The 27,769-nt window shown below is 42.1% G+C and overlaps 1 protein-coding gene and 1 long non-coding RNA gene across 19 annotated transcripts in view; one reads left to right on the forward strand and one right to left on the reverse strand.

Annotated features, from left to right (window-relative positions):
* LOC110598797 (uncharacterized) overlaps nt 1-27,769 on the forward strand; it is an 81,089-nt gene that overhangs the window by 45,463 nt on the left and 7,857 nt on the right. The window contains exon 9 of one of the 16 annotated variants that reach the window (XR_013434496.1): nt 22,828-27,753. The exons of the other annotated variants lie outside the window; for them this stretch is intronic. This is a non-coding gene — a long non-coding RNA (uncharacterized LOC110598797). Of the gene's footprint in view, nt 1-22,827; nt 27,754-27,769 lie in introns of those variants that run through there. 16 annotated transcript variants of the gene reach the window in all.
* The window catches only part of Cfap20dc (CFAP20 domain containing), a 218,867-nt gene continuing 200,330 nt past the window's right edge, over nt 9,233-27,769 (reverse strand). For all 3 annotated transcript variants that reach the window (XM_040289647.2, XM_013361383.4, XM_040289646.2), the window contains 2 exons: nt 22,846-22,940; nt 9,233-9,768 (listed from right to left, as the gene is read on the reverse strand). In XM_040289647.2, the coding sequence (XP_040145581.2) occupies nt 9,656-9,768; nt 22,846-22,940 (208 nt within the window). In that variant the 3' untranslated portion in view covers nt 9,233-9,655. The remainder of the gene's footprint in view (nt 9,769-22,845; nt 22,941-27,769) is intronic.

A 27,769-nucleotide genomic window follows, 5' to 3' on the forward strand; every position in this document is an offset into this window, starting at 1 on the left:
GAAAATGTATACATACAGCTTAGTGTGATGCTTGGGAACACAACGAGAGCTCAATAAATGGTGTGTTAATGGTGAAAGTGATAAGGAGTTGGGTGTGGTAGCACATGCCTGTAATCCCAGTGGCTCAGGAGGCTGAGGCAGGAGGCTCCTGTGTTCAAAGCCAACCTTAGCAAAAGCGAGGCACTAAGCAACTCATTGAGACCCTGTCTCTAAATAGGGCTGGGGATGGGGCTCAGTGGTTCAGTGCCCTTGAGTTCAAACCCTGGTAACCAAAAAAAAAAAAAAAAAAGAAAGAAAAGAAAGAAAAACAAAAGTGATAAGGAAAGACACTGGGAGAGTCTTTCTCACTTGTGGCAATAATAGAATTTTGGGGACAGAATAAAGCATTGGGCAGAGTCAAAGGTAGTCCTAATGACTCATTAGGTCAAATGAAAAAAGATGGAAAATTTCCCTTTGCTTTATGAACTAGTGATATTTGTCAAATTTGGCTCAGTGCAAATGCTATTGGAATGCACCTTGCAAACCTCTGAGCTTTGCATATAAACCCGAACTCGTCATTGTTACGATGCTGCTGCGTATATTGTTTAGGGGCTCCGACCGTGTGGTCGAGTGGTACCAGAGCCCTGGGTGGTCCAGGAGTAATCAAGAGATGCTTTAAATGTCCTTTATCACCTCAGGGGGATGAACTTATCGCTTCCTGAAAGCACGATGAGAAATGTATGGTCCACGCTATGTTAGAGACTGATGTATGCCCATTTTTTTATAGCTTGGTATTGGAAATAAAACCGGATGGTGCTCGCATTAGTGGGAGATTAAAAAAAAGAAGGAGAAAAATTTCTTCTCACTCGAGTGGGTTTCTAACACCCAACACGGCAGGAAAGCTGAAAGCCAGAGTGAAAACAGCTCCCTGGGGTGCTCGTCAATTTCCCTCTCTTCCCACTTTTCTAAGGCAGCAAACACCTCTGAGGGAGACGGAGAGAAAGATGTGGTTTTGGAGATGTTAATATTTGTTTGGCGAAGTGTTCTGTGTCTTTAACTTGTGATGAACTTTCAGATAGAAATTTGGGGAGAAACATTGATAGGGGACGGCTGATCTTCCAAGGAGAATAGAAACGCATATCTGAAAAGGGTTATTCCTACCAATTCCTAACATGATCTTATCCAGTCACTGGAAAAAGCTAGAGTAATGTTACTCAAAGAGACAGAACCAGTCTGGAAGTGTACAGAATTGGGGTTACGATTATATCTATTTCAAATACTCTGCGTGTTCCCTAAAGTGAAAAGTGTATTAATAGATAAAACGAGATGATTCAGGACAACTCTACCCCAAATCAGGAAGAATAATCAAAAGACGTTCACATACATGAGCTACTTGGCCTGGAGTTCATTGTCTTTGAAATCCTCATTTTGAATAAGGGCTGTTGATTTGATCTTAGGTTTTTTACTTTACTCAAGAATAAGACTGAAAATTCATGTTGGGATCAATTATTTCAACCACCTGGGTTAGATCTGAATTATTATGAATACTGAATAAATACAGACTCAAGGAATTTCTGGAATGACCATTTTCCAACTACATAGCCTGAGGTATTAAATCTGTGCTTTGAATCCTGGAGCGCTTAACCCCTGAGCCACATCCCCACCCCTTTTTATATTTTATTTAGAGATAGGGTCTCACTGAGTTGCTGAGGCTGGCTTTGAATTCATGCTCCTCCTGCCTCAGCCTCCCAAGCTGCTGGGATGATAGGCATGCACACTGTGCCTGGCACATATGTTCTAGATAGTCCTTGACCTGAGAAGATTAAAACCTCCTGAAATAAGTGAATTAAAAAGTGAATTATAAGTATACAGTCCATATCTAGATACCTAGACAAAACATTTATTTTTGGATGAATTTTAGGACTGTATAGGTGTCAGAAGCCAAAGAAAAGACAAGAATCAGGGTGTGTGTGTGTGTGTGTGTGTGTGCGCGTGTGTTCTATTTACTAAAATTAGCCAACAGTAGCATGCTATCAATTTCTTTGACCAGCTAGAAAGGCTTTAAAGACAAAAGAAAGTTCTCTTCAATTGAGTTGGTTACAAGGCTTGCAACTTTTCAGGGTTTTCAATGTCTGGATCACTTTTGCAATTAGTAGATTCCATGGTTTGGGTGTGGTTTGATTGTTCCCCAAGAATTTATGTGGTTGGAGGCTCGGTGTCCAGGGTGGTGCTGTTGGGCAGTTCTAGGGAACCTGTAAGAGGGAGCTCCTGGGAGCTTCTTGGGTCCTTTGGGAAGTGCCTTTGGAAGGTAGTTCTCATGAGTCTCCTTGGTAGTTCCCATGAGACGTTGTTATGGAAGCTGAGTCTGGCCCTTCCCAGTCTCTCTGCTCCTGGTGAGAGATGGAATCACTTGTTCCTGCCATTATTCTCTCTGCTATGAGGTGGTACAGCCGGGGTGCTCACCACACAGCCTGCTCTGTGCCTTTTGAACTTCAAAAATGGTGAGCTACATAAATCTCTTCTTTTTCAAAAGTAACTTGTGTCAGGTATTTTGTTATATTGATATGAAGCTGACTAAAATAGTAGGAAAAGCAAATGATAAAATTTTGATTGCTTTTCTTTTTTTTTAAATTGATTTTCTTTTTTAAAATACATGACAGTGGAATGCATTACAATTCTTATTACACATATAGAGCACAATTTTTCATATCTTTGTATATAAAGAATGTTCACGCCAATTCATGCCTTTATACTTGTACTTTATTTTTTTGCATCACAATTCTTATTACACATATATTCCACAATTTTTCTTATCTCTGTTTGTATACAGAGTATGTTGACACCCAATTCGAGTCTTCATACATGTACTTTGGATAATGATGTCCATCACATTCCACCATCCTTGCTAATCCCCTGCCCCCTCCCTTTCCCTCCCACCCCTCTGCCCTATCTAGAGTTCATCTATTCCTCCCATGCTCCCCCTCCCTACCCCACTATGAGTCAGCCTCCTTATATCAGAGAAAGCATTCAGCATTTGTTTTTTTGGGATTGATTAACTTCACTTAGCATTATCTTCTCCAACTCCATCCATTTACTTGAAAATGCCATGATTTTATTCTCTTTTAATACTGAGTAATATTCCATTGTGTATATATTTTATCCATGTGTATATATATATTTTTATCCATTCATCCACTGAAGGGCATCTAGGTTGGCTCCATAAATTTAGCTATTGTGAATTGTGCTGCTATAAACATTGATGTGGCTATGTCCCTGTAGTATGCTGTCTTTAAGTCCTTTAAATTACAATTATATATTATATTAGATATTTTATATTAGATAAAGTTGCCAAAAACATGCACTGGAGAAAAGATAGCATCTTCAACAAATGGTGCTGAGAAAACTGGAAATCCATATGCAACAAAATGAAATTAAACCCCTATCTCTCACCATGCACAAAACTTAACTCAAAATGGATCAAGGATCTAGGAATTAAACGAGTCTCTTCATCTAATAGAAGAAAAAGTAGGTCCTAATCTTCATCATGTGGGACTAGGCCCCAACTTCCTTAATAAGACTCTTATAGTGCAAGAATTAAAACCAAGAATCAATAAATGGGATGGAATCAAACTTAAAAAGCTTCTTCTCAACAAAAGAAACAATCTGTGAGGTGAACAGAGAGCCCTGTTCACCTGGGAGCAAGTTTTACCCCCTCACACATCAGATAGAGCACTAATCTCTAGGGCATATAAAGAACTCAAAAAGCTAAACACCAAAAAAACAACCCAATCAACAAATAGGCCAAGGGCCCATTTGAGACACTTCTCAGAAGAGGATGTACAATCAGTCAACAAATATATGAAAAAATGCTCATCATCTCTAGCAATCAGAGACATGCAAATCAAAACTACTCTAAGATTTCATTTCACTCCAGTCAGAATGGCAGCTATTATGAAGACAAACAACAATAAGTGTTGGCGAGGATGTGGGGGAAAGAGGTACACTCATACATGGCTGGTGGGACTGCAAATTGGTGCAGCCAATATGGAAAGCAGTATGGAGATTCCTTGGAAATCTGGGAATGGAACCACCATGTGACCCAGCTATCTCTCTCCTCAGACTAGACCCAAAGGACTTGATTGCTTTTCTTAAGATGATCTTGGTTCAGGAAGACATAAGGCAAAACTGGGGGTGATTTTAATCCCATCTCATGATTTACTTATACATTATTGAAACTCCACCAGTAATAAAAATCATAGCTGAGAACAGCATAATATCAGAAATTAACAAAGAGTAATTTCTCCTCATGAAATTCTTAGGACTAATACTCCCAGATGATTTTCAATGTTTGAGGTCCCCAAAGCACCCTTCTCCCCGCTGCCTTTGGAGCACCCCTCCCCCTACACCTTAGTTATTAAGGTCCCAAGGAGACATCCTGCTACACCTTGGTGACTGTAGAAAACCCTATAGTCCCCAAGGTCCCAGCTCAAATTAGAGATGATTTTTCCTGATCCACAGGTTAAAATATTGACAACACTTATTACTATTAGAAGCAAGTTTATGTGCTTAAATCTTGCCAGGTTCAGCATAAACATTGACAATGATAAGTTGGGCTGATGAAAACCAATCAATACCATTTCCCACACTTCACTTCTGTAATGCTTCATGGAATCACAGGTGATTAACTGCAGAGGGATATGTCAGCAGTAAAAATTAGTGTTATCTGTGGCCCATGTTTATTGGTAATTTAATTCTTATAAGTCAAATGATTTTGACTTAATGTGATTCTAAATTACATTAAAATCACGCAAACCAGAACCAAAATATTCATTACTATGTAAAGCTCCAATATTCATGATGAATGAAACTTTGCTTAGATTTATCCTTTGTTAGAAGTTCACTGTGTTACCTACAGTTAGACGTTTTGTATGATTTAAAATAGGAGAAAGAAAATCTTCGTTCATCTTGGGTGACCAGAGCCTCTGACTCAGGGGATGTTCAGGTTTTAGCATATCTTGTTTTGATTGAAAAGTGAGTCTCAAGAAGAATCCTACCACAGCCTGGTTAGAGACCTGTGAGATATTGGGGCCAAGAAAGAAACAAAAGGCACCCCCAACCCACCCCCCAGCAACACCACCAAGTACCAAACCAATAAGCAAACTGGGGGAGACATATTTCTGTGAGATCCTGGGGGAGTCAGGGCTCCCAGGCTCTGGAGAAGTGATCTACAGCAGCATTTCTCAAAGGTGGGTCTGTGGGGTGGGTAAGATCCTGAGAAGCTCTCCAGAAAAATGGTTCTAGAGACGAATACCTTGGAGACGTGCTGTATGTTCCACTATTCCCTGGGAGACTCCTGGGGCATGTCGGTCTATTAAAGCAATTGAAAACATCACCAGTAAAGATAGACAGACATCCCCCATCTCTAGCACTGTCCAACATTGACCAGCCTCCTTTCCTGCCCCACTGCCTTTATTCGTATGTAATGGAAGTTGTGTTTCTTGGAATATGCACCAGGGGATGCTGATCCTTTAATGTATAAAGGCTGACCAGCTGAGAGATGAAAGACTCTTCACTGAGAAAGAAATGCTAAGAGAGCCAGAGATCCCAAACTCCTGGCAGGGTGCCAGGGTCCTCGTACAGGGTGTGATCTCCATCTAAATCTGCCATCTGAGTCCTTACCTCCCTCAAGGTGGGAAAAAAAACTGGCTCAGAAGTTAGGAATCGCGGACTCCATTCTCTCCTCTGCAACCGAGGGCCTTGGGAAAATTAACTTCTCAATCGGAATCTCATTTTTCTCCATTGTCAAGGCACGGAGTTTAAAGAAATGGTCTTGATTGTCCTTTCTAGGCCCAATTAGATGATTCTATCTTGACTATTATGCTGGGGAGAACATAGGATTTGCTTGACAAGAATTTTCTTTGTGACTGTTTTTTTTTTGAATGCACAATGAATGATGTATGAAATAGAAATCCTACTCTACAACCATAGGTGGATAGGTGGTTCTTAATTTTCATTATTCTGGCAATTGTGATTAAAGATGGGGAGTCACAGGATGCAACCTAGAAGAAACTAAGTTTTGATACTATATATTCTGTCATTCCACAATTTAAAATTTTTTTTAAAAGAACAGTCCAGAAACTTCCAGCAGCTAGATTTTTAATTAAAGCCAAAGGGCAAATTTAAAATTAGTTCTTTTAATTAATTATCCCTTGGGTTATACATTCTGTGACTACAGTGTTCTTGGTTATTAAACACAGTTTGCACTGTGAAAAAAAAAAAAAGAAAAATCAAGATGTGGTTGGAACAACTGATTAAATGAAGCCAATGTAAAAATATGGAGAATTACAATAGAGGAGAGTATTTTGCAAAACTCAGTCTTTTCCTTTAATAGAAAATTAAATTAAATTAATTGGACAGAGAGAAAACTTATAATTGCCAGGGAAACATTGATCAAATGCCATGTATTGCTGACAGTTGTTTTTACATAATTCCTATTAATTGGGCTCTGTAATTAATTAATAATTTGGAGGTCAATGACTTAAAGTCATTTGTAAGTTTTTGTAAATTGCATCCTGATTATAAGAAACTTTGAATGAGTCCCCAAATTGATTCCAGATTATATTAAGATATATTTCTATATTGGATGAATCTATTTTTTTTTTTTTTTTTTGGTACTGGAGATTCAACTCAGGGGTACTCAACCACTGAGACACATCCCAGCCCCATTTTGTATTTTGTTTGGAGACAGGGTCTCACTGAGTTGCTTAACGCCTGGCTATTGCTGAGGCTGGCTTTGAACTCATGGTCCTCCTGCCTCAGCCTCCTAAACCTAAACCACTGGGATTATAGGCGTGCACCCCTGGGCCTGACAGAATCAAATCTATTTTTAAAGTATCCATTTGCAATAGTCAGTTCCAGACATGAATAGCAAGCATTTGATTAGAAGTAGAAATCAAGGTCTTGAAAATGAAAGCTGATAATATGGCCTTTCCCCCATGGGCCTACGACCCTCTTATCATATCAGATCAAGAGTTCTCTACTTGACTACATATTACTGTTGCTGTATGTTACGGTATGCTAGTCAGCTTTTTATTCCTGTGACCAAAATACTAGACACAAACAACTCAGAGGAGGAAAAGTTTATTTTGGTTCATGGTTTCAGAGGTCTCAGTCTATGGTTGGCTGCTCCATTGCTCTGGGCCTGAGGTGAGGCAGAACATCATGGCGGAAGGGTGTGGTGGAGGAAAGCTGCTCAACTTGCTCAGGTTATGATAGAGAAGGAGGGGGGATATAATTGGGGGGCAGACGGAGAAGAGAGGGAGGGAGAAAGAGAGAGAGGGAGATTCTTCCTTGGACCATACCCACCTGCCTTTAGTTAATACCCAGTAGTCTTTTTGAATTGTTAGTCCATCAAATGGATTAATCCAGTGAGAAGGTTACACTCATCATAATCCAATCATCTTCTAGAGCCTCACCTCTGAACTCTGTCACCTTGGCAACCATGTTTTCAACACATGAGCTTTTAGAGGGATATTGCAGACCCAAACCACAACACTGGGTAGGTGTTTAAGGCTGTACTTGAGACCAATCAAATCAGACTCTGGGGATATAGAACCTAGGTGTCAGTTCCCAAAAGATTCTAGAATGCAGCCAAACTTGATAACCAGTGAGCAAATGTCACCCAGTGGATGCATTTCCCAGTGGAGTGGCTTGGTATTCTGGCATGGTTTGGGCAATTAAGTAAGTTATGGGGGAAGAGCTAAAGAGAGAAGAGGGAGCAAGATGATTCAGAGGTGAGCAGCGGAGACATTTCTAGACATTTCTAGAGTATATGCCTGTTGTTTTTTTCTGCCTGGCAGACACATTTGCTAACAAAATTGTCTTCTCCTTCAGGGACTACCTCAGCCTCATTCCTTGTCACCCTGGGGATGGATAATGGTCAATTCAGGCCTACCAGCTTCCTGCTCCCTGATCAGATACCCAAGCCAGAATATAGGTGGCATGGTCATTTTGGTGACCATGAATGGTCATGAGAAACTTACTACTACAGGGATCCCTGGAGGTATCTGGTTCCTATGATTCTGGGGCCTGCTTATTTAGCCATCCTGAGTTCTAGGTCAGAGCCTGCCAGTGGATTATCACTTAAGAATCCAACAGGGTTTTCTATAGTCTCTGAGGTTCCAGTTCAAATCCATTTGGAGGCCTTGTAGCATTCTGTTTTGGGGTTCACGAGGCAGTCCTGTATCCTCATTTTTTTTTTCATAATACAGCTCACGGTGTTTTTTGATGTGACTACAAGCCTTAACAAACACAAACTTTTAACTGAATGCCCTGTTTATGAGGATGGTCCTGAGACTACCTTAAGCAGGAACAGGGCCTTCCCACCCCAACTCCAGTCTTCAAGGTCATAATCTTATCATTCTGCATTCTTTGTGAAGCCTCATTTATTCATTTTCATTTTGGAAGTATGAAGATTGTGGAGAGAAATTCATAGCAAAGGTATACTTTCTGAACAACCGGATTAAAAGCTTATCACATACAAACATGGTTCTAAATAATGCATGATCCTTTGAACAGGAGCCCAAATCTACTCATGATAAAGAAGAGCTCTTATTTCCTCTATCAAGCAACATTAAACAAAATTATAATACTGCCATTAAATCCAACTGTACACCAATAATTTTTCATTTCCAGTGGTACTCTTCTTTATTAAAAATCTTTATTAAATAACAAAATATGCTAGCCAATATAATAAGTACTTCCTTGAGTTCAATATTAATGCACCTGGCACACGATTCAAGGCCATCTATCAGAATGCAGGAAGCACATGATTTTTGCCTAGTGATTCAGTGAGCAGAGACCCACGGATACAACCTTAAAGACCAAAGAAAGACTCCCCGAGTTGTCCAGGCCCAAATCACGGGAGTGGTGAAGTGTGCTGGGCGTGCAGATGTTGACTTCTGGCTAAACCTGCATCCATGCAGCTAGATTATTAGAATTCAAACATAATTGGTAAAAGATTAAAAAAGAGAAACAGCAAAGCACAATGCTAAGCAGCTTAAGTGATTAACAATGTTGTGATCTTTGGCAAATACCGGATAAACTACAATGAAATGGAAACAGCCAGCAATGTGTGAGCCTAAAGTCTGATCGGTTCATGTTGCCTTTTGAGACTCTTAGGAAAGATACCTCTCACCTAGGAATGTTCTGGTAAAGACAGTCGGGTGAACAAAAAGGATCAATTTACCAGGTGTTTTTTTTAATCATCATATTTTTATTTTTAATACAAATATGTCATAAAATAAAAGGTACCCAGGCATCTTGTAACAGATACATTTTCTGTAGTGTATATCAAGCCATCATTTACAGGTTAACACTGCAAAAAAATTTGAATGAATAATTCTTAATTGGTTTACATAAAATTATATGTCAGATGAGAATGAATAAGAACCCATCCAAAGTTGGACTATCTTGTCACCGCATGAATTCCTTCACAGCTGCAAAATCCCACCCATCTACCCAGAGAACGTAGGTTTCCTGACCATTGAACATTATTTCCAAAATGGATTCATTTCTCTCGGGGCCTTTGATTCTGCAGTCCTGGTGCTGCTTAAAGGACCCGGCACTGCTGTCTTGCTCTGTGGGGAGTGGCAGTTCTCCGCCCTGGAAGGGGGGACTATACCAACTCGTAGTATTTCCCAGTCTGGGGGTCAAAGTAACAGTTCAGGCACGGGTCGTACAGTAAAGTCAGCACTTCCTCGTCCTCTTCCACACTCAGGTCTTCGTCACCTGCAGGGAAGGGAAACCACAGACATGTCAGCCACCGGAATGACCTGGAATCGCTCAAGTGCCACCTGGGGGAAGGACAGGAGGCAGGTGCCACCGTCTCTCCTGGGGCATTATCTTCTGGTGGAAGAAGGGAGGAAGATGTGGAAGTGAGGGGCAGAGGAGGCCCCGGTGACTGCAGGGCCAGCTTCCCTGGAGGGTCGGAAAGCAGGGTCAGGAAAGAAGGCGGGGCCAGTGCACCAGGGAAACCTGGGCAGGAGGCAGAACTTACTAATCACAGCGCTAGACTCCCACACGGCCCAGAGCTTTACCAAATGCAGAGCAACAAAAACTAAATGACAGAGTAGGGAATCAATCCTCATTCTTACATCCTAAAGAGCCTACCAAATATGAATTAAAATAATAAAGGTCATTTACAGTAGAGGATACATAAAGCAGAGAATACATACAGAAGACCACATGTCAGGTGATCTGCAGTTTTATCAGCAGTAGGAAGGTCTAAATTTGCTGGGGAGATAAACATAGCTTAGTTTTTTTTTCTTTTTTTTGGGGGGGGGGTAGGGGTGGCAGGTACTAGAGATTAAACTCAGGGACATTTGACCACTGAGCCACATCCCCAGGTCTATTTTGTATTGTATTTAGAGACAGGACTCACTGAGCTGCTGAGGCTGGCTTTGAACTCATGATCCTCCTGCCTCAGCCTTCCAAGCCACTGGGATTACAAGTACGTGCCACTGTGCCTGGCTCTGTTTTTCTTGTGACAGCTGTTAGAATGGCTTGGGAGAAAACTCTCACAGCCTGAGTCATAATAGTTTTCCATAAATAACATGATATTTAAAGAAATGTTTAACAAAGATGCTTCCTGATCCTCTTTTGTGTCCAATGTTGCTAAGGGCTTTGGTATTTGGACATGTCATTCAGAGACTCTGTGCAATAGTTCAGAGGCCAATGTCTTGACCTCCGAGCCAGAGAGGATCAGTAAAGGGGACAGTTAGGACAACACTCTTCTCTTCATTAGCACAGGCTGTTAAGGACCAAGCAAAAACAAGCACTGGGTTTGGATCTCACCAGGGTCAGCTTTGGAAGGGCTGGCAGTGGGCTTGGAATGAGGGCTCAGCAAGAAACAGAAGCTCAATTGCAAGACTTTCCTGACAGCGTGCATGCAAGTTGATGATCTGAAGAGTCACTGCCCAGAGTAAGTCAGGGAAGGAGTGGTGGCAGGATTCTATCTCACCCAGCCACAGTCAGACCAACCGGATGTTTGGCCACTGTCAGTATGTTGATAGACTGGAGTGAGGTCCAAGGGCATGGTGCCCGGATGTCGAGGGTTTGAAACCACACCACAGCCACTCCTCTGCCCATCCTCTGGCAACCATCCCAAAACATTTAACCTGAGCTACACGTTGGTGACATAATGAGTTGAACAAATGGAAGCTGTTCCCGAGGAGCATGCAAAGAAACATGTGAAGCTGGGCGCAGTGGCGCACGCCTGTAATCCCAGAGGCTTGGGAGGCTGAGGCAGGAGGATCACGAGTTCAAAGCCAGCCTCAGCAACTCAGCAAGGCCCTGTCTCTACATAAAATATAAAAAAAAGTGCTAGGATGTGGCTCCGTGGTTAAGAGGCTCTGGGTTCAGTCTCTGGTATCAAAAAAAAAAAAAAAAAAGTGGGTGAAATGTCGGTTCAGTTGACTCTCGTGAGTTGAGAGCAGTGCCTGCAGGCTCTTAAAAGCAGAGCTTAACTGAGGTACAAGGACATCTGTCTTGCTTGCTTGTCTCTCAACGGTCAAGTGCTCCAGGGGTGAGGAAGCACTTTCTCTTTGAGCACTTGCTCAAAGACCCTCCTGAACTGGTGGAATGGGCAGGTCTTATTATCCCCATTATACAGATGAGGGGGTCAGGGTTTGCATAACTAAATAGCTCATCTGAGGTTGCCTGGTGAATTAGAGGCAGAGCTGGGGACAGACCCAGGTTCCCAGAGTCAATTTCAATGTTCTTTCTAGTATACCCTGGTTAAAAAAAATTAATTGAGAAGCTATAAATCTAGAGTCTAGGGTTCCTACACAATAAGCCTGATTCGATGTAAACAGCAAAACAAAATTTAAGCTCAATCAATCAGAAACCGTCAAACTAAGTGGGGGCTTTCCAATCAAAAATACTTTCTTGGTCTCAATTTTGAGAACACCTTATAAAAGTTTCCCCCGTCCCCTTTGAGAGGAGTTTAATTGCTGGCAGCCTGGTGCTGATTCACGAATTGTTGTCAGCTGAAAATAAACTCTTTAAAATTTTAATGTACCTAAGTTTGTCTTCTAACACCATGTTTGATGCTTTTGTGAAGGGGGTGGTATAACACATTTAATTGGGAGCTATTACATAAAAGGAATTTCAACATGGGAAAGAGTAAAAAAAAAAAAAAAAGTAAAAGTGTCCTACATTTTAAAATATCAGATTTGGAAATAAGAGGAATTTGATTTCTCATATTTCAGAAACTGCTGGTGAACATCAGAGAGTCCATGTGGCAGGGCAAAGTGCTGGGAAAGCACAAAGGCACTGGACTGATTAACTCCAGGAAGGAGAAAGCCTGCTGGAGGTGACAGTGGCCCTTAGGGCTTCAAGGATGAGAGGTGGCATGCCAGTGATTCTGTGGGGTTCCAGGAGGAGGCACTGGGGCCGCAGGGTGGAAGTCAGGGGAAGCCAGATTTTGGCTGAGCACAAGAAAGAATTTTCTAAGCATTCGTTGCTGACCAGCAAAGGGAACATGTCCTCTAGGGAGGGCCAAGTGGGGGCTGGGCAACTGCTCCCACGGGGATTTATAGATGACACTTCATGTGGTCGGGGGACAGAACCAACGAATTCCTCTAGGGCCTCTGATGACCTTCTATGACCCCTGCCTATGGTGGTTTATGACCTTCAAGTACGCCAGGACTTTGTGTCCGCGTTGGCACAACAAAGGGGAGTGTGCCTGTCCTTTACTTTCAGGTATCCAATCTGTCATCTCTTTAACATCTGGGCTACTTCAGAAAACTGAACAAAATCAGTTTATCAATGAGAAGATTGTGTGCTGCTGTGGGATTGAGCTGGGCACGGGCTAGTTGTGTTGTGACACAGAAACACGAAACAAAAACCGCCACTGAAGGTTCACGAGGAGTTAAACTGGGAGTCACCACTGCAGACGGGCTAAGAGCACCTGGGGCTCAAGAACCCCACACACCTGGCAGAATGGGAGGCTGCTGTTTACTGCCTCAACAACTGCAGGCTGGCTGGAGGTCAGTTCACCTCACTGGACCTTGGCCTCCTTGTTTCTAAAATGGTATCAACAATTTCCTATTTCATAGGGTTTTGTGGAATACTAAGTAATGCATAGCATGGTGCACAGAGTAGTTGTTCAATAAATGATAGTTATCATAATAAAATAATAAACCATAAGCTAGAACTTTCTTATTTTTTAGTAACTCAGAAGTATCAACACTGCTTAAAGCATGAAGGAAAGACTTCATAGAAGCAGACAGTATGGCATTTAGATAATGGAGTTAGACACCATTGGTCCAGATCCTATTTCTGACCACAATGTTGCTATGGGATATTGAGAAAATTCATAGTCCAAGTCTTCTTTTCGAGTATTTAAAGTGAGGATAATAATAGTACCTGTCATAGTTCCAACACGGACTAAATAAGTTTCCTTAATATACATAGTGGATACTCAATAAATATCATAATCATCATCATGAAAAACAGTGATTAGGCATGAAAGGATGAGAGGGGTATTTTCATTTATACCTTATTTCCTACTGAAAACCGAATCTATTTGTTTTTAACTACTGACAGAGGGGAAAAAATGGATTTGAATAAAATCAGAAGCCCCCAACTATTTTTTACATAGGACACGATGATGAATTCATCTTTGACTCAAAACAGTCCGTAGACCAAAAACCATGTATGTTTCAAAAAGTTTTCCATCAGGTATAATATTAAAAGTCACATATCACAGAGAGCGATGATTATGAGTCGCACTTTCTCAGGGATGTGCTGTTTGATTTCTTGTCTTTACTCCATCAACACACTGGGGGAGCTGACCTCGGGCGCATAAGAATTATATACTATATAATTGCTTAGTGCATTCTGTGCCTGTGCTTTACAAAAAAGATAGAATTTTAAGTTGGGGCTATTAAATTAGAAAACTCAACACATTTTACAACCAGTCAGGAATCTTTCAAGATGAAAATAACCATTGTAATGGTCCGTGGGTCTTTATCACCCCACTGCAAAGGAATCAAAGTGGATCCAATTCATTAGTAGAGGTTTTTGTACATAATGCATACAAACTGAAGCAATAACTGCGATAGAAATGCATTTGTTCCAATACATATCACTACAGAACCTCATGCATTGCCACCACGGGGGCTACGACAGGTTTTGTGGGCTTTACTACCAAAGCGCTAAGTGGATGAATGTTAAAACCAGCAACAATAACATTTGTGCAGAAATTGGGTGAGATTATGTATAATTTCACATTGAAATAAGCACTTTCAACTTACATAAAAGGTTATGTTTTCATTGCAACTTCATTTTCAAAGCCTGCAACTTACATCATTTTGCCATTGTAATCCCTACGTAATGAAATTATAATATCATTAAGCAATTACCACTATGATGTCAAGCACTGGGAAATGTTTTGAAAGGTAATTATCCTGCATGGGTATGGGGTAATTTTCAATTATATTCTTGGAGAGTGCAGAGTTTGTTTTTCCTCAAAATGCTAAATTGCTCTATTTTAAAGGCTGGCTACAGAACGTCTAAAAGGACAAATTAACAAATAAAGCCATTTTCTGCTACCAGGCCAAGAGCATCTGGACAGGGGTCCAAATTGCATTTTTATTCTTTAGCACATAATAAAGCCATTCCTGGTAAAGTAAAATTACCTTTCAGATAATAATCTATTTACAAACTTTGAGCCTCATCTACTTTGAAATTGGTTAACAGGAGACAAAACTAACAAAGCCACACCAAATGTGGCCACAGTGGCTGTCCTCAGTGAGATAAGCTCGGGTAATAACATAACCCACCCCGTTCACCTTTGAGAGGCAATTAATACAAACGTTTAATCGTGTTTATTTAATGCATCTTAACCATAGACAATAGAAAACCTCGACGTGTGAGCTAAATCTTTAAGCTTGAAAATAAACCGTGTGGCACTAGTTTATCAGATTTAAAAATCTCTGAATCAAGACACTGTACTTGATTTTTCGATTTTCTGATGCTGCCGTCTAGAATTTAAAAAAAAAATAGTTAATGCATTTTTTCTCCGATAGATCTCCAGAACTGATTGACGGCATTTTGATGTGCATACTAATACACTATTGTTTAAACAATTCAGCAGTGAGGGAGGGATCACCATGAGGATGGGTCAGCCCTCAAGATCAATAACAATGACACTTGAGATAAGATTTTGCTGAGTGCTAGACACCTGCAAATGCTCCCCCTGACATCACTTATAGTAGGGTGAAATGAACTTGCACTGAAATCCTGGACGTCCACTGTGAGTTCTGATGAATTGTGTTCTTCAGCAAACGTGTGCCTTTGAGTAGGAGAAAGACAAATGACCAACAGAGGAATAGAAATGTTGTAAAGACATTTTCTTCTATTAGAAAGCTATTTGTTTTTTTTTGAAACTCCAATAACATCCTGTGATTACTGTTCAGGTTTCATTTGGGAAATAGTCACCTTTTGTAAAAGCTAGTGCCTCTCTCTTATATGGATGATATCAATTAAGGGCCAGGTTGAATGATTTGGTTGATTAATTAGGGGTTATTGTAATTTTAATCTCTCTAGGGGTTATGGTTTGGATGTGAGGTGTCCCCCAAAAGCTCACATGTTAGACACTTCAAGAAGGTTCAGAGGAGAAATGATTGGGTCAGGAAAGCCTTAACCCAATCAGTGAATTAATCACCCGATGGGATTAAGTGGTGACTGAAGGCAGGTGGGTGTGGCTGGAGGAAGTGGTTTATTGGGGGCGTGGTGTTGGGGTCTATATTTGTATCTGGTGAGTGGTGTCTTTCTCTGCTTCTGATCATCATGTGGGCCACTTTTCTCTGCCAAACTCTTGAGCCATGATGTTCAACCTCACCTGGAGCCCCAGGCAATGGCTGGCTGTCTATGGACTGAGCACTCTGATGCCATGGGCCCTCCAACTTTTTCTCCTCTATAATTGTTCTGGTTGGGTCTTTTAGTCACATCAGTGAAAAAGCTGACTAAACCATTAGTTAGTCTTGGCAAAGGAATTCAACGTGGGCTGTAGGGGTGGGGCTTACAACCTTGAACGCCTTTTGTTACACGTGAAGGAAGGTCTCTGGCCAATCCTCCTAAAAGCCTGATTTGGGGCAAGGTGTTACCATGGTGCTAGGAAGAAATGCATCCCAGTTCCTGTGAGAGAAGCTGAGCCCGCATCCTGGACCAGGACCCCTTCTGGGTTGCATGTTGCGGGGCATATGTAGGTGGGAGAAGTTCTAGAAGAGAGAAGAGAGCATCTGAGACATGAGGAGTGTGTTTACCTTTCTAGAGGAGGGTTCACTTCTGGTGTCCCTGGTGAGGGTTGACTTAGCACTTCCCCAAAGAGAAGACAGCCCCTGGACCTGATGGCCACTTAAGAGTCAAATATTTAATCCAGAAAGCTTCAAGAAAAGTGAACTTTCTAGATGTAACAAGTCACAGTGGACATTCCAGTTGTGTGGTTCTTATCCATTTAACTGGGAATTCTATGGTAGGACAGAAGAGAGGGGGGTAAAGGGTACATAGGCTCCGGTCCGACAGGCTGTGGCAGTGTCCTGCTCCATATTCAGTGGGTCTGTGACCCAGGCTTGCTCCACCATCTCACTGCAAACTGGGGACATGACACCACTCCACGCCTGCCCCCAGTGCTGGGGGATGTCATCGTGGGGTAATGCGCAGCCAAGGCACCTGGTGCTGGCACCTAGGATGCTTTATTCTTGCTAACTTCTCTCGTTATTTTTTATATCACCCATATTGCTCTTATTGAGGAAGATCTACTTTGCATCTTCAATAAATCTTCAAGGTATAAAAAAAAGATCCAAGGAGTAGCTCAAATCATCCCCAGGTTTCCTGTGGCCCACAGACTCACTTGTTCATGTATCATTTTTTTTCTTTTTCTTTTTGGTACCAGGCATTGAACCCAGGAGCATTTCACCACTGAGCCACATCCTCAGCCCTTTTTTATATTTAATTTGGAGACAGGGTCTTGCTAAGTTGCTCAGGGCCTCACTGAGTCGCTGAGGCTGGCTTTGAACTCTCAGTCTTCCTGCCTCAGCCTTCTGAGCTGCTGGGATTAAAGGCGAGTGCCACCAGGCCTGGCTCAATCATCAAATATTGACGGAGTGTTTGCTATGTCCTGGATGCTACATTAGGCACTGGGAATGCCACATATGTTCAATGAAGCATAATGTTTAGACTCGGAGTATTATGTAAATGTCAAGTAATTGCGTGGCAGTAAACAGGAGGACTGTGGAAGGATTCCTCTGTTAGAGCAGAGCAGGCAGCCCTGTCGAGCTGTGAGGGGTCATAAGACTTTTATAATTTATTTATTTTTGGCAGTGCTGGGCCATCAAATCCAAGTCCCTGAACATGCTTAGACATGTCCTCTGCCACTAAGCTACATCTCCAGTCCAATTTTTGTTCTAGCAATTTCGATAGTACATCTAAAAAATAGGCATCTGCTGTCTCTCTTTCTTGTGGGAGATTCATCAATGTTCATAAAAGAATCTCCTCTATGGCATTGCCATAGAAAAGGCACAAGATTGTTATTCAGAGGAGACTGGCAACTCCCCAAACCCTTCGGAATTCCTTTCTTAACTCGAAATCTGCATGAGCCGTGAGGTCTGCAGGTGGGAGAGAGAGGTCATTATTATTCCATTTGGAGCTGGTGGGCATGAATAATTGAAGGGTCATATCTGTAAAGGAACAAATGTCAAAAACAAATTGACAACTATTCTTCGAGCCAAGTATGGTTCATTTTCAAAAGGTCAGTTTGGTAGTTTTCTTGAGTAAGTTCTGAAATCTTAACTTCCTATTTTTATATTTCACATGAGCTCCCAGAAAACACATTTCTAGTAAGTGTGGAGGGCACCGGTGCTCTTGGTAATTGGTATTCAGCAAGTATATTATAGTCCAGGAGGAACTGCGAGGCGCCAACTGTTCCCCATCCAGTCGGGTGGCAGGGATCACAGAGCAGCGCTGTTCCTGCTGGTCGCTCGGCCCACTTGAAGGTGGCATTTATACACTTGAGACATTATAGTTGGGCAGAAATTGGCTGTGACACAAACTCTCCCTGAATAAAGTAGGGACAGGAACCTCGGGGTCGAGATGTAACTCATGCACTTCTTTTTGCATGGACTGGGTGTGTTTTCTAGAATTCCAGAGTGTCGGGCCTCTTTCCCTGCTGTTAGAAGGCAGGCAGTTGCACAATGCAGGTTGGCCTCCCATCTCTGATGGAGGTGCAGGGGTCCAGCGTGTCATCTCAAGGATCTTGGTCCCAGGGAACTATGTGGAAGATGGAAGATGGGGTAACAACACCCTCGGAAGGCTATTCGAGTGCCCAGAACATGGGAAGATGAAATGCACGTGAGCTGTTATCTTTATCCCCCAAGTCTGAATGGCCCACCTGTCTTCCCTGGGAACCAGCACAAATCATACTCACAAGCCAGCAAAATGGTTCAGCAGAAAGACATGGATGTGGAGGAGTCTGGGACCCAATCCTAGCTGGGGCTCTGATGGGACAATTGACCTTGGACAAGTTATTTACCTCTTCAGGCAAACTGAGGAGGCCCAATACCCCTGGTTCATCAGAGCTCCGGGGCAGAATCCTGAGACCCTAATTCTCCCCTTTAAGCCAAAGCAACTCTGCTTTTAGCCTCTTCTGCCTTTTGGGAAACCACATGAGCTCTCATTTGAAATAAGTGTTCACTGCTTAAAACTAAAGTTTAAGAGCCACTGCCTAAGGCGATCTATAACTTTTTAATTGCTAAAATGTATGGGTTTAAGTTCAACACTTTCATGTTTGAAATTCAGAAATATCCCAATTATACCAAAAAACCAAAATTAGGGAGAAAACTGAAGGTCAGATTTCAATGAATTGTCCTCTTTTTAATGTATTTTTTTATGGTTGTTGTAGGAAATGACCAGTGGAAGACCATTTCTCACCTTCCTGCCCTCCCTCCCTCCCTTCTTGTCTTTTTTCTAATGAGAATGTACAGAATCTAATATATGCCAGAAATGGCAAAGGGACTTGGGATCCAGGAAGGAGCAAAAGACAAAGTCTCTGCTCTTGAACATTTTTAGGCTTCTTAGGAAGAAAGACAGTAAGTAAATCAAGATTTGCAAAAGACAAAGAGGCCCTGAAGGATGTGTTAGGAGGGGAAGTAGAGGCCACAGAAGGGGGGAGTCCCACCAACTTAAGACTGTGGCCAGGTACTTCCAGGGGCGGTCCATCTTGTGCTTCACTGGGCTGCCCTCACCCTCAGTCTGGTCAACTGGGGGCTACCTGCCACTTCTAACAAGCACGGGTGGGAGAGCAGGCAGGTCCAGGGCCGAAACTGTGACCTGAGGGGTGTCTCTCTCTCTCTGGCTTTAAGAACCTAGCTTCTTTACTCAGCCATCAAGAAGAATGATATGAGGGCATTGAGCTGGTTAATGCACAGAACTGGACACACTCATGCTAAGTGAAATAAGCCAATCCCCCAAACCAAAGGCCAGATGCTCTCTTTGATATGGCGATGCTGACTCACAATGGGGGGGGGGTGGGAGAATAGAAATTCACTGGATGAGACAAAGGGAAATGAAGGAAAGAGAGGGGCATGGGAATGGGAAAGACAGTGGAATGAATGGGACAGAACTTTCCTATGTTCATATATGAACACACGACCAGGGAAACTCCACATCATGTCCAACCACGAGAATGGGATCCTGGGCTGGGGATGTGGCTCAAGCTGTAGCGCGCTTATCTGCCACGCGTGCGGCCTGGGTTCGATCCTCAGCACCACATACCAACAAAGATGTTGTGTCCGCCGAGAACTAAAAAATAAATATTAAAAATTTTCTCTCTCTCTCTCTCTCTCTTTCTCTCTCTCTCACCCCCCTCACTCTCTCTTTAAAAAAAAAAAAAAAGAATGGGATCCTGATTAGAATAAGATATATACCATGTTTGCATAAATATGTCAAAATATACTCTACTGTTATGTATATCTAAAAAGAATGAATAAAAACATGGAAAAAAAAGAACCTAGCTCCAAAGCCCTTGAGATATTGATTTGGTTTTCTTAAAGATTAGAAATTCTCAATAGAAAAAAATTTTTCCATTTCTTGGCTTTATCTATTGTTCTTTTGAGCAGGTAAATCTATTTACCTGGCTGAGAACCCAAAGTGTATAAAAAATGGTGGACAGGTTTTGGGGGCTAGGTTGTTTGGGTTCAAACCCTACCTCTTAGCAGTTGTGTGACCTTGGGAAAATTGTTTAAGAACTGTGTGTCTCAGTTTCCCTAACTACAACACACACATTTTACAGGGTATATGCCCCTTATGGTGGTGTTGTGAGGGCTAAAAGTAACAACTGAGCACAGCCTCTGGTATACAGTAAGTGTCAAATAAATGGTGCTATGCAATAGAAACCCAAGAAGAATCCCAGAATGCCCACAGCATGCCTCACTTCCTCTTCTAATGATATGAACTAGAAACTTAAGCCCATAATTTTTCTTTGACAAACACTCTACAGGAACAGAAGGAGACTCTCTCTTAGTGTATTGCTCAGTATTGACCGTGCTAGGCTGTCCAAAACCACACCATGACCCCGTAAAGATGAACCAAGTGGGAGATGGTTTTTGATGGTATTAATTAACTCTAAACCATGCAAGCATATCAGAAAAGGGGAGGGTGAGCAAATAGGGAACACGGGTTTGTGATGGCATTAATTAACTACAAACCACTGGAGCACATGAGAGGGGACAGCTGATGAGAGCCAAGGGTGATGGGCAGAAAGGGTGCCAGATCTGGGTCACTCTGGCCAGTCCATTTCTACGATCCTCTGAATTTGTTAATTTGCTCTCAATGGAACTTCTGTTTACCTTCAGCATAACGGAGCTCCTGCTGTCAGAACCCAGCTCTGCGATGGTGACTTTAAGACACCCTTCCAGCCACTTATCACTAACATATATCTTGGGTGCCTTTGCTCAAGGACCACGCTCTCGGTTCCTGTGGCTTATTTAGGACACTTAACATAACATATTATTTGTTCCCTCTCAGCAAGGTCTCCTCCTGACAGCCAAGATTCTATTTTTCTGTCATAAGTAATTATAAATGTACACCTCTAAAAAGATTCCCAATTTGAGGGGCATAATCTGTTTCAGCTAGTAAATCACAGAGACATCTCCATCCCTTGGGCGGCCAGAACGTACAACTCAGATGTATGAGCTCTCACTCTGAATTCCCCACACCTGAAGAAAAATGGAATGCTCCAACTTTGTCCCCGGGACAGCTAGGAAAAAAAAGAAAAGAAAAAACCCCCAAAAACCCAGTGCTTTTGTCAGAGCAATATATATTGGTTTCACTTCCATTTTTTGGCAACTTCAGAATCAGTGCTTTCATCTTCAAAATTCAACCCAGAAAAGTGTCTCAGAGTCCCGCTCTGAGGTTATCTGTCACTTGAGATCACTCCCACCTCTCCTATTGCAACCCCTCTGTTTTTTTTTTTTTTAACCAAAGATCCTTTTGGGTTCCCCCCCCCCCCACAGTCCTGACAATCAAGTTGGCTGGTTCTAGCCACAAAGTAGCCCGTCCTCTCCGTGGTTCTTGCCAACAGAGGGAACCAGCTTTTATATGACTGATGTCTAGCCTAGCTAGGGGACAGGTTTTGCTTTAGTAAAAAGGCTATATCTTTGTATTAATGAAAACATGGACAGGTATGTGTTAATGATGGGGACTTGTTTTGAGAAATTGCAGGGTTGGGCGGTGTTGTCCTTGTGAGAATGTCACAGTGTGTGCCTTCATGCGGACCTAGCTGGTCTGGTTCAATCACTCCATGTGGCCTCTTGATGCAATCAAGAGACACAGTACACGGGGATGTCTGAGTCTGTGGATAGTACCTCTTTTTAAGTAGAAGGGGTCTATTCTAAATACCAGAGCAAGTATAAAATGTAAATATTTAAACCAATACCATGGTCATTTATAATCATCAAGTATTATTTATTGTGCATAATTATGTGTGCTATGCTTTTATATGTTTGGCAGCGCAGTTGCATTACCACAAATACATAAGCGACGTGTTGTGTTGTGATGGTGTGGTGGCCCGCAATGACAGGACACTAGGCAATAGGAATTTTTCAGCTCCATTTTACTCACAGGGACCACTATGGTACATGTTGTCCAGTGAAACTTCAGGATGCAGCCCGTGACTGTATCAGTGATATCAGAGTTCTGAGTGTGCTTTGTAATAACAACGCCAGGAAATATTTGGTAGGAACCATTTTAAGTGCTTCACATATGGTTACTCATTGAAGCGTCACAGGAGAGCACCAGGTGGTACCATTATTAGGATTATTTCACAGATGTGGTGACTGACATTCATAAAGATCACGCAGTGAGAATTGGCAGAAGTGAGATTCAGATGGTCAGTTTGATACCAAACCATGCTCTTAAGCTCTAAACTGGATTTTCCCCTAGGATCAACCTTTAGAAGGACAGGGACAATTTCTTTTTCTATTCTGTTTAGTTATAAAAAACCTATAATCCAGGCTGGGGCTGTAGCTCAGTGGCAGAGTGCTTGCCTAACATGAGTGAGGCACCTGGGTTCAAGTTCTCAGCACCACATAAAATAAAGAAAGACATTGTGTCCATATACAACTAAAATGGATATATAAAGAACTCATAATCCTAAAAAATTAGGAACAGCATCACCTCATTTCCGGTGTGTGAGCATAACAAACAGCACTTAACGAAAACAGTGGCATCTCAAAGTGACAGACTTTCTCTATTTGTAATACATAATTTTTATTTTTTTATGCATAGTGTTTTTCATATTCCCACCTTGAGCACTGAAGCTTCCAGAGGAGTCTGGATGCTGCTCGGCCGGCTGTTGACTGGGAGGAACAATCGGTGGGCTCAGCATGTTTAACCAGTCCCTAAAAAGAAAGGAAAGTGAATGAAAAACACACCCAGAATTCCGTGTGATAAAATCACATGCCTTGCATTATGGGTGACCAGATTCTACATGAATTTTATTTTTCTCCTGGATTTCCAATTCCCTGGGGCTTCCACAAAGAGACATTTCCCCCCCACCCTTGTTATATCCAAAAGACAAGGTGTCCAGATATTAATATTCAGCTTTGTATATTGGTTAAAAGGGAGTCAATTTTACTTTACTGATCAACTGTTCAATAAATAATTGAATTAAATGATGACTTGTCCTCTCAAAAGTTTATTATTATTGCCATTAAACTGTAGCACTTTTTTTCCCCTCACATTAGAAAATTACTGGTGGTATATGCCTGTAATTCTAGTGGCTGGGAGGCTGACGCAGGAGGATCCAAAGTTCAAGTGCAACCTCAGTGACTTAGGGAGACTCTAAGCAGCTTAGTGAGACCCTGTCTTAAAATAAAAAAAAAATAAAAGGGCTGCGGATGTGGCTCAGTGGTTAAGTGCCCCTGGGTTTAATCTCCAGTATCCCCCCGCAAAATTTATTTTAATAATTCAGAAGAAATGCAATAGGGTACTGGGTACGGTGGTGCATGCCTGTAATCCCAGTGGCTCAGGAGGCTGAGGCAGGAGGATCACAAGTTCAAAGCCAGCATCAGCAACTTAGCAAGGCCCTAAGCAACTCAGTGAGACCCTGTCTCTAAATAAAATATAAAAAGGGCTGAGGATGTGGCTCAGTGGTTAGATACCCCTGGATTCAATTCCAGGTACCAAAAAAAAAAAAAGGAAGAAATGCAGCAGCGTAAGAAAGCCTGATAGAATCACATGCCATGTGTTATAGTGACAACTGTCTCCATGTCATTCAAAACAGAAGCTTATCTTGGAGTGGTCATGGAGCCACCAGGACCCAGGGATTAGTATGCATCCACTCAGGGCTTTAGAGCAGCAGGTGGCAACAGAAGGGGAGAAGGCAGTTAGCCTGAGTGGCTGCTTTTCAGTCTCTCCTTATGAATGGGACAAAACCACTCCTGCAGGCCCTCCCGCATCCCCTGTCCCTTTGCTCAAATTCCAACTTCATTTCCCAGGCTCTTCCTTCCTCCTTCCTTCCCTACCACCAGGTGTAGACACCTGGGTGGGTACAACTGAAGGTGGTGACTTCCAGAAGGCCTGAGTCCTGTGTGCTTAGACTTCAAGCCTCTTCACTTCCCCACTTGCTCCTGAGCTCTGTAGGTGGGTCAGCGGGTCACTGTGAATTCTAGCTCTGGCCTTGGGACCAGCTCTGTGCACTGCTTACCCTTTCCTTCTCAACAGAAACGCGTCTGCATGACTCAGCGACTCCTCTCTGAATTTCTGTATTTCTCATTGTCCTAACCAACAGCTAAGAGCACTGGCTCCTAAGGCCAGTTCCAATCAAGTGAAAACTGGGTCGAGTCACTTGATATTGCTAAGCTTCATCTGTGTAAAGGAGACAATGATAGTACTTCGGAGTTTGTTTTAGAATGAAATGGAAAAAAAATGGATGGAAAACATTTGCCATCAATTTGCATCAGAATTTCAGCGAGGCCACCACCATCTCTGTTCTCAGTGAAGAGCAAGGTGTGGTTTTACCTGCAATGATAAGCCAAGGTGGGAATTGGTTTTGTGGAAATTAAACCAGTAAAGGATGAGTGGAACGATCGCCAGCTTATACAAGAGAGGTTTCCTTACAAATTCTTATGGTTTGGGTATGAAGTGTCCCTGGAAAGCTCATGTGTGAGACAGTGCAGGGATGTTCAGAGGTGAAATGATGGGGTTATGAGAGTCGTGACCTAATCGGGAGATTGCTCCACCGTGGTAACTGTAGGAAGTAGGGCACGGCGGTAAGTCCCTGGGGGTGTCCCAACAGCACACACTGGGGGATTAGTGTAATCCTGGGGGATTATATTATCCCTGGCTTCTGGCACCCAAGCTCTCTCTCAGCTTCCTGGCTGAGAGCTTTCCTCTCTGCCAGGTCCTTCTGCCATGATGCTCTTGCTTACCTGAGGCCCAGGGCTTGAAACTCTGGGTCCAAATAACCCTCTTCTCCTGTAAGTTGTTCTTGTTGGGGGCATAATGGCATAATGATCACGGGGACACAAAGTGTATTTCTAATATAAAATTCACTCAGCTCCTACTCATAGTATTTTACGAGATTTCCAGTTATTGTTCATAGCTGTCACTAGATGATGGCTAGTGGAATGAGAGAGGTGACCATGCTATGTGACTGATTTCTAATGATGCCTTAAGGAAGTCAGAATGGATTTGTCACAGACTTCAAGCTAATGGGTCAGTTTCTGATAAGCACCTTTTATTTAGTTCATTTTAATTATAGCAGACCAAAAAATTCTTGATTACAGAAAATCACAAGGTCATATATAAATTATCAGCCCCGTGACCTTATCACTCACCAAGAGTGACAGAGAACAGGGATGAACAGGGGAAAATGATGCTGTCATCTGGTGACAGCCCCAGCTACGGACAGGAACCCTCCACAGCAATAGTGGGAGCTCCTCCTCGTGGTCCACAGAGTGGGGGAGAGGTTTATTATATAAAGGAAGGTGTTTGTTCCTTAAGCAAATGATTTCCTTCTCAGCAGTGTCTGTGGATAGTAGGGACCTTTTTGTGATTTAAAAAATAATGTCAGATTTATAGCAAAGTCGCAAGAGGACTATAAAGAACTCTTGTATAGCCTCTGTATCCAGATTCCCCACCTTACACAATTGATCATGTTTGCTATCAATCAACAGGTCAGAAACTGCAGTCCATCGGCCAAGACTGGTCTGCTGCCTGTTTTTGTATAGTCTGGAAACTAAGAATGGTTTTTCCATTTTTAAATGATAAAAAAATGCAATTTTTTAGGACACATTGTATAAAATTTGTATTTCAGTGTGTCCAGACCATGTTTTATAGGAACACTGCTGGGACTGTTTGCTTCTCTAGTGTCTAGTGGCTGCTTTGGTGCTACTGCAAGAGGGTTAAGTACTTTTCATCTGGTCTTCTGCAGAACAAGCTCAGTGGACCCCTCTCTGTGACCATGTGCTCATCTTGAGTCCTCCAGTACAGATCCAACACACACAATCACTCTCTCTCCTTTCCCCATATTCTTCATTCACACATTCATCCTTCTGTTCTCCATATTTTTAACTCCTTTCTGACAGTAAGGAGCTTGGCTCCCATCAAGGAATTTATTTATTTTCTGCATTAGAACACACTTAGGAGTCGTTTCAGAATTGCTAAGCAGCAAAATAATAATAATAATAAAAAGGAAACAAACAGAATCCTACTTCAAACCTTCCCTTTAGAATTCTCTATTTGTTTACAGTTTTTTTCTTTAATCAAAATACTATTTTCAAAATTTACTGGGGCAGCTTCTCTTTCCCCCCTTTCCTCAGTATGCTTATATCCAGTTGAAACACAGCTGTCTGCTTCTGTTTATATTACACTTTAGGTTTTTTTTCCTCCATTCTTACTGATTTCTATTATTTTAAAATTGCTATTGAGCATGTAAAACATGAACAATTCAGGAGGGAAAATGACCCAGGAAGGTGTGTTCAGATGACAGTTCGATCCTCCCAGAACTCCTTGTTGATTCCCATCCCCTCATCACTTCTACCCATCCCACCTGTCCCTCTGTAGGTCTGCTCTTCATTTCTCCTGGTATTGCCTTTCTCTGTTTTATTTTGCAATAAAGAAGCAGATATGATGCCTATTTTTAAGAGTTCCCAATTTTCTTTTAGAACAGATAGCATACCACAGTGATTCTCTTTAGACTTTTGTTGTTTCAGCTTACAATATGTCCTGGAAATAACTTCATACCATTGCACAGAAAGCGTCTTCATTCTTTTTTACAGTGGCCTAATATTCCACCAAATGGATGTACCATCATATATTTCACCACTCTCTTTGGGCATGTTTTTAAGACTTTTCAATTACTGTCATTAACACTGCATGGAATAACCTTGAGCATATCTATGTTTGTATGCTTGGAAGTTTTATCTTTAAGGTCAATTCCAGCTTATACCATTTTCCCACCCTGGTGGCAATTTTTGATATTACTTTCAATATGCTCAGCAATTGCATTTTTTCCAAAAGCATCCATTTGTGGTGGCTTGTTAATAAGCTGCTCATGGTCTAGCCCCTGTATCTTATGACTTTATACTTCCTCATGTATTGTTTAATGCTAACCCATGGCCCTGACCCTCGATCGGCTCCACTGAACCTCCATTCCTTTCCAATGACTGGGGAGTTCCGGCTTAGGTTTAATCACAATGTATGTGCCTGTCCTAGTTTTAGTTCAGAGCCACTTCCTTAGCTTTTGTTCCCCAGCTACCTGTGTTCCTTCCAGAATGTGCTCTTGCTCTGCCTTCTGCCATTTTTGCAGGGGCCTCGCCCTTTGGAGCTGACACTCTGATTTCCTCAGCTGTGACCATAATCCCTTCCTGCCTTGGACTGACTCCATCCTGTCACTGACCGGCCTTTGCTCCTTTGATGGATAAACATTCTTTTCAGTCAGGCCTGCCCTCTGAACATGCACCAGAGCTTCCTCTTCCTCCTAGCTCTTGAGAACCCAGGCAGACCTGTCTTGAACCTGGAGAAACAGCTCCCGAGCACACCTGTGCAGCCTGAGGACTGTCACCAGAAGAGGGGTGTCCTTTGAGAATCAAGTCAATGGATTTGTTTTAAATACCACATACAGAAACCCAGTGTGATGAAGAATTAAAACCATCTTGTGAATTTTCACAACAGCCAGACTTGATCTAATATTAACATCTTAGCCCAAAAGGAATACCACATGATT

Source organism: Ictidomys tridecemlineatus, chromosome 2 (genome assembly GCF_052094955.1).
Source record: "Ictidomys tridecemlineatus isolate mIctTri1 chromosome 2, mIctTri1.hap1, whole genome shotgun sequence".
Lineage (NCBI taxonomy): Eukaryota > Metazoa > Chordata > Mammalia > Rodentia > Sciuridae > Ictidomys > Ictidomys tridecemlineatus.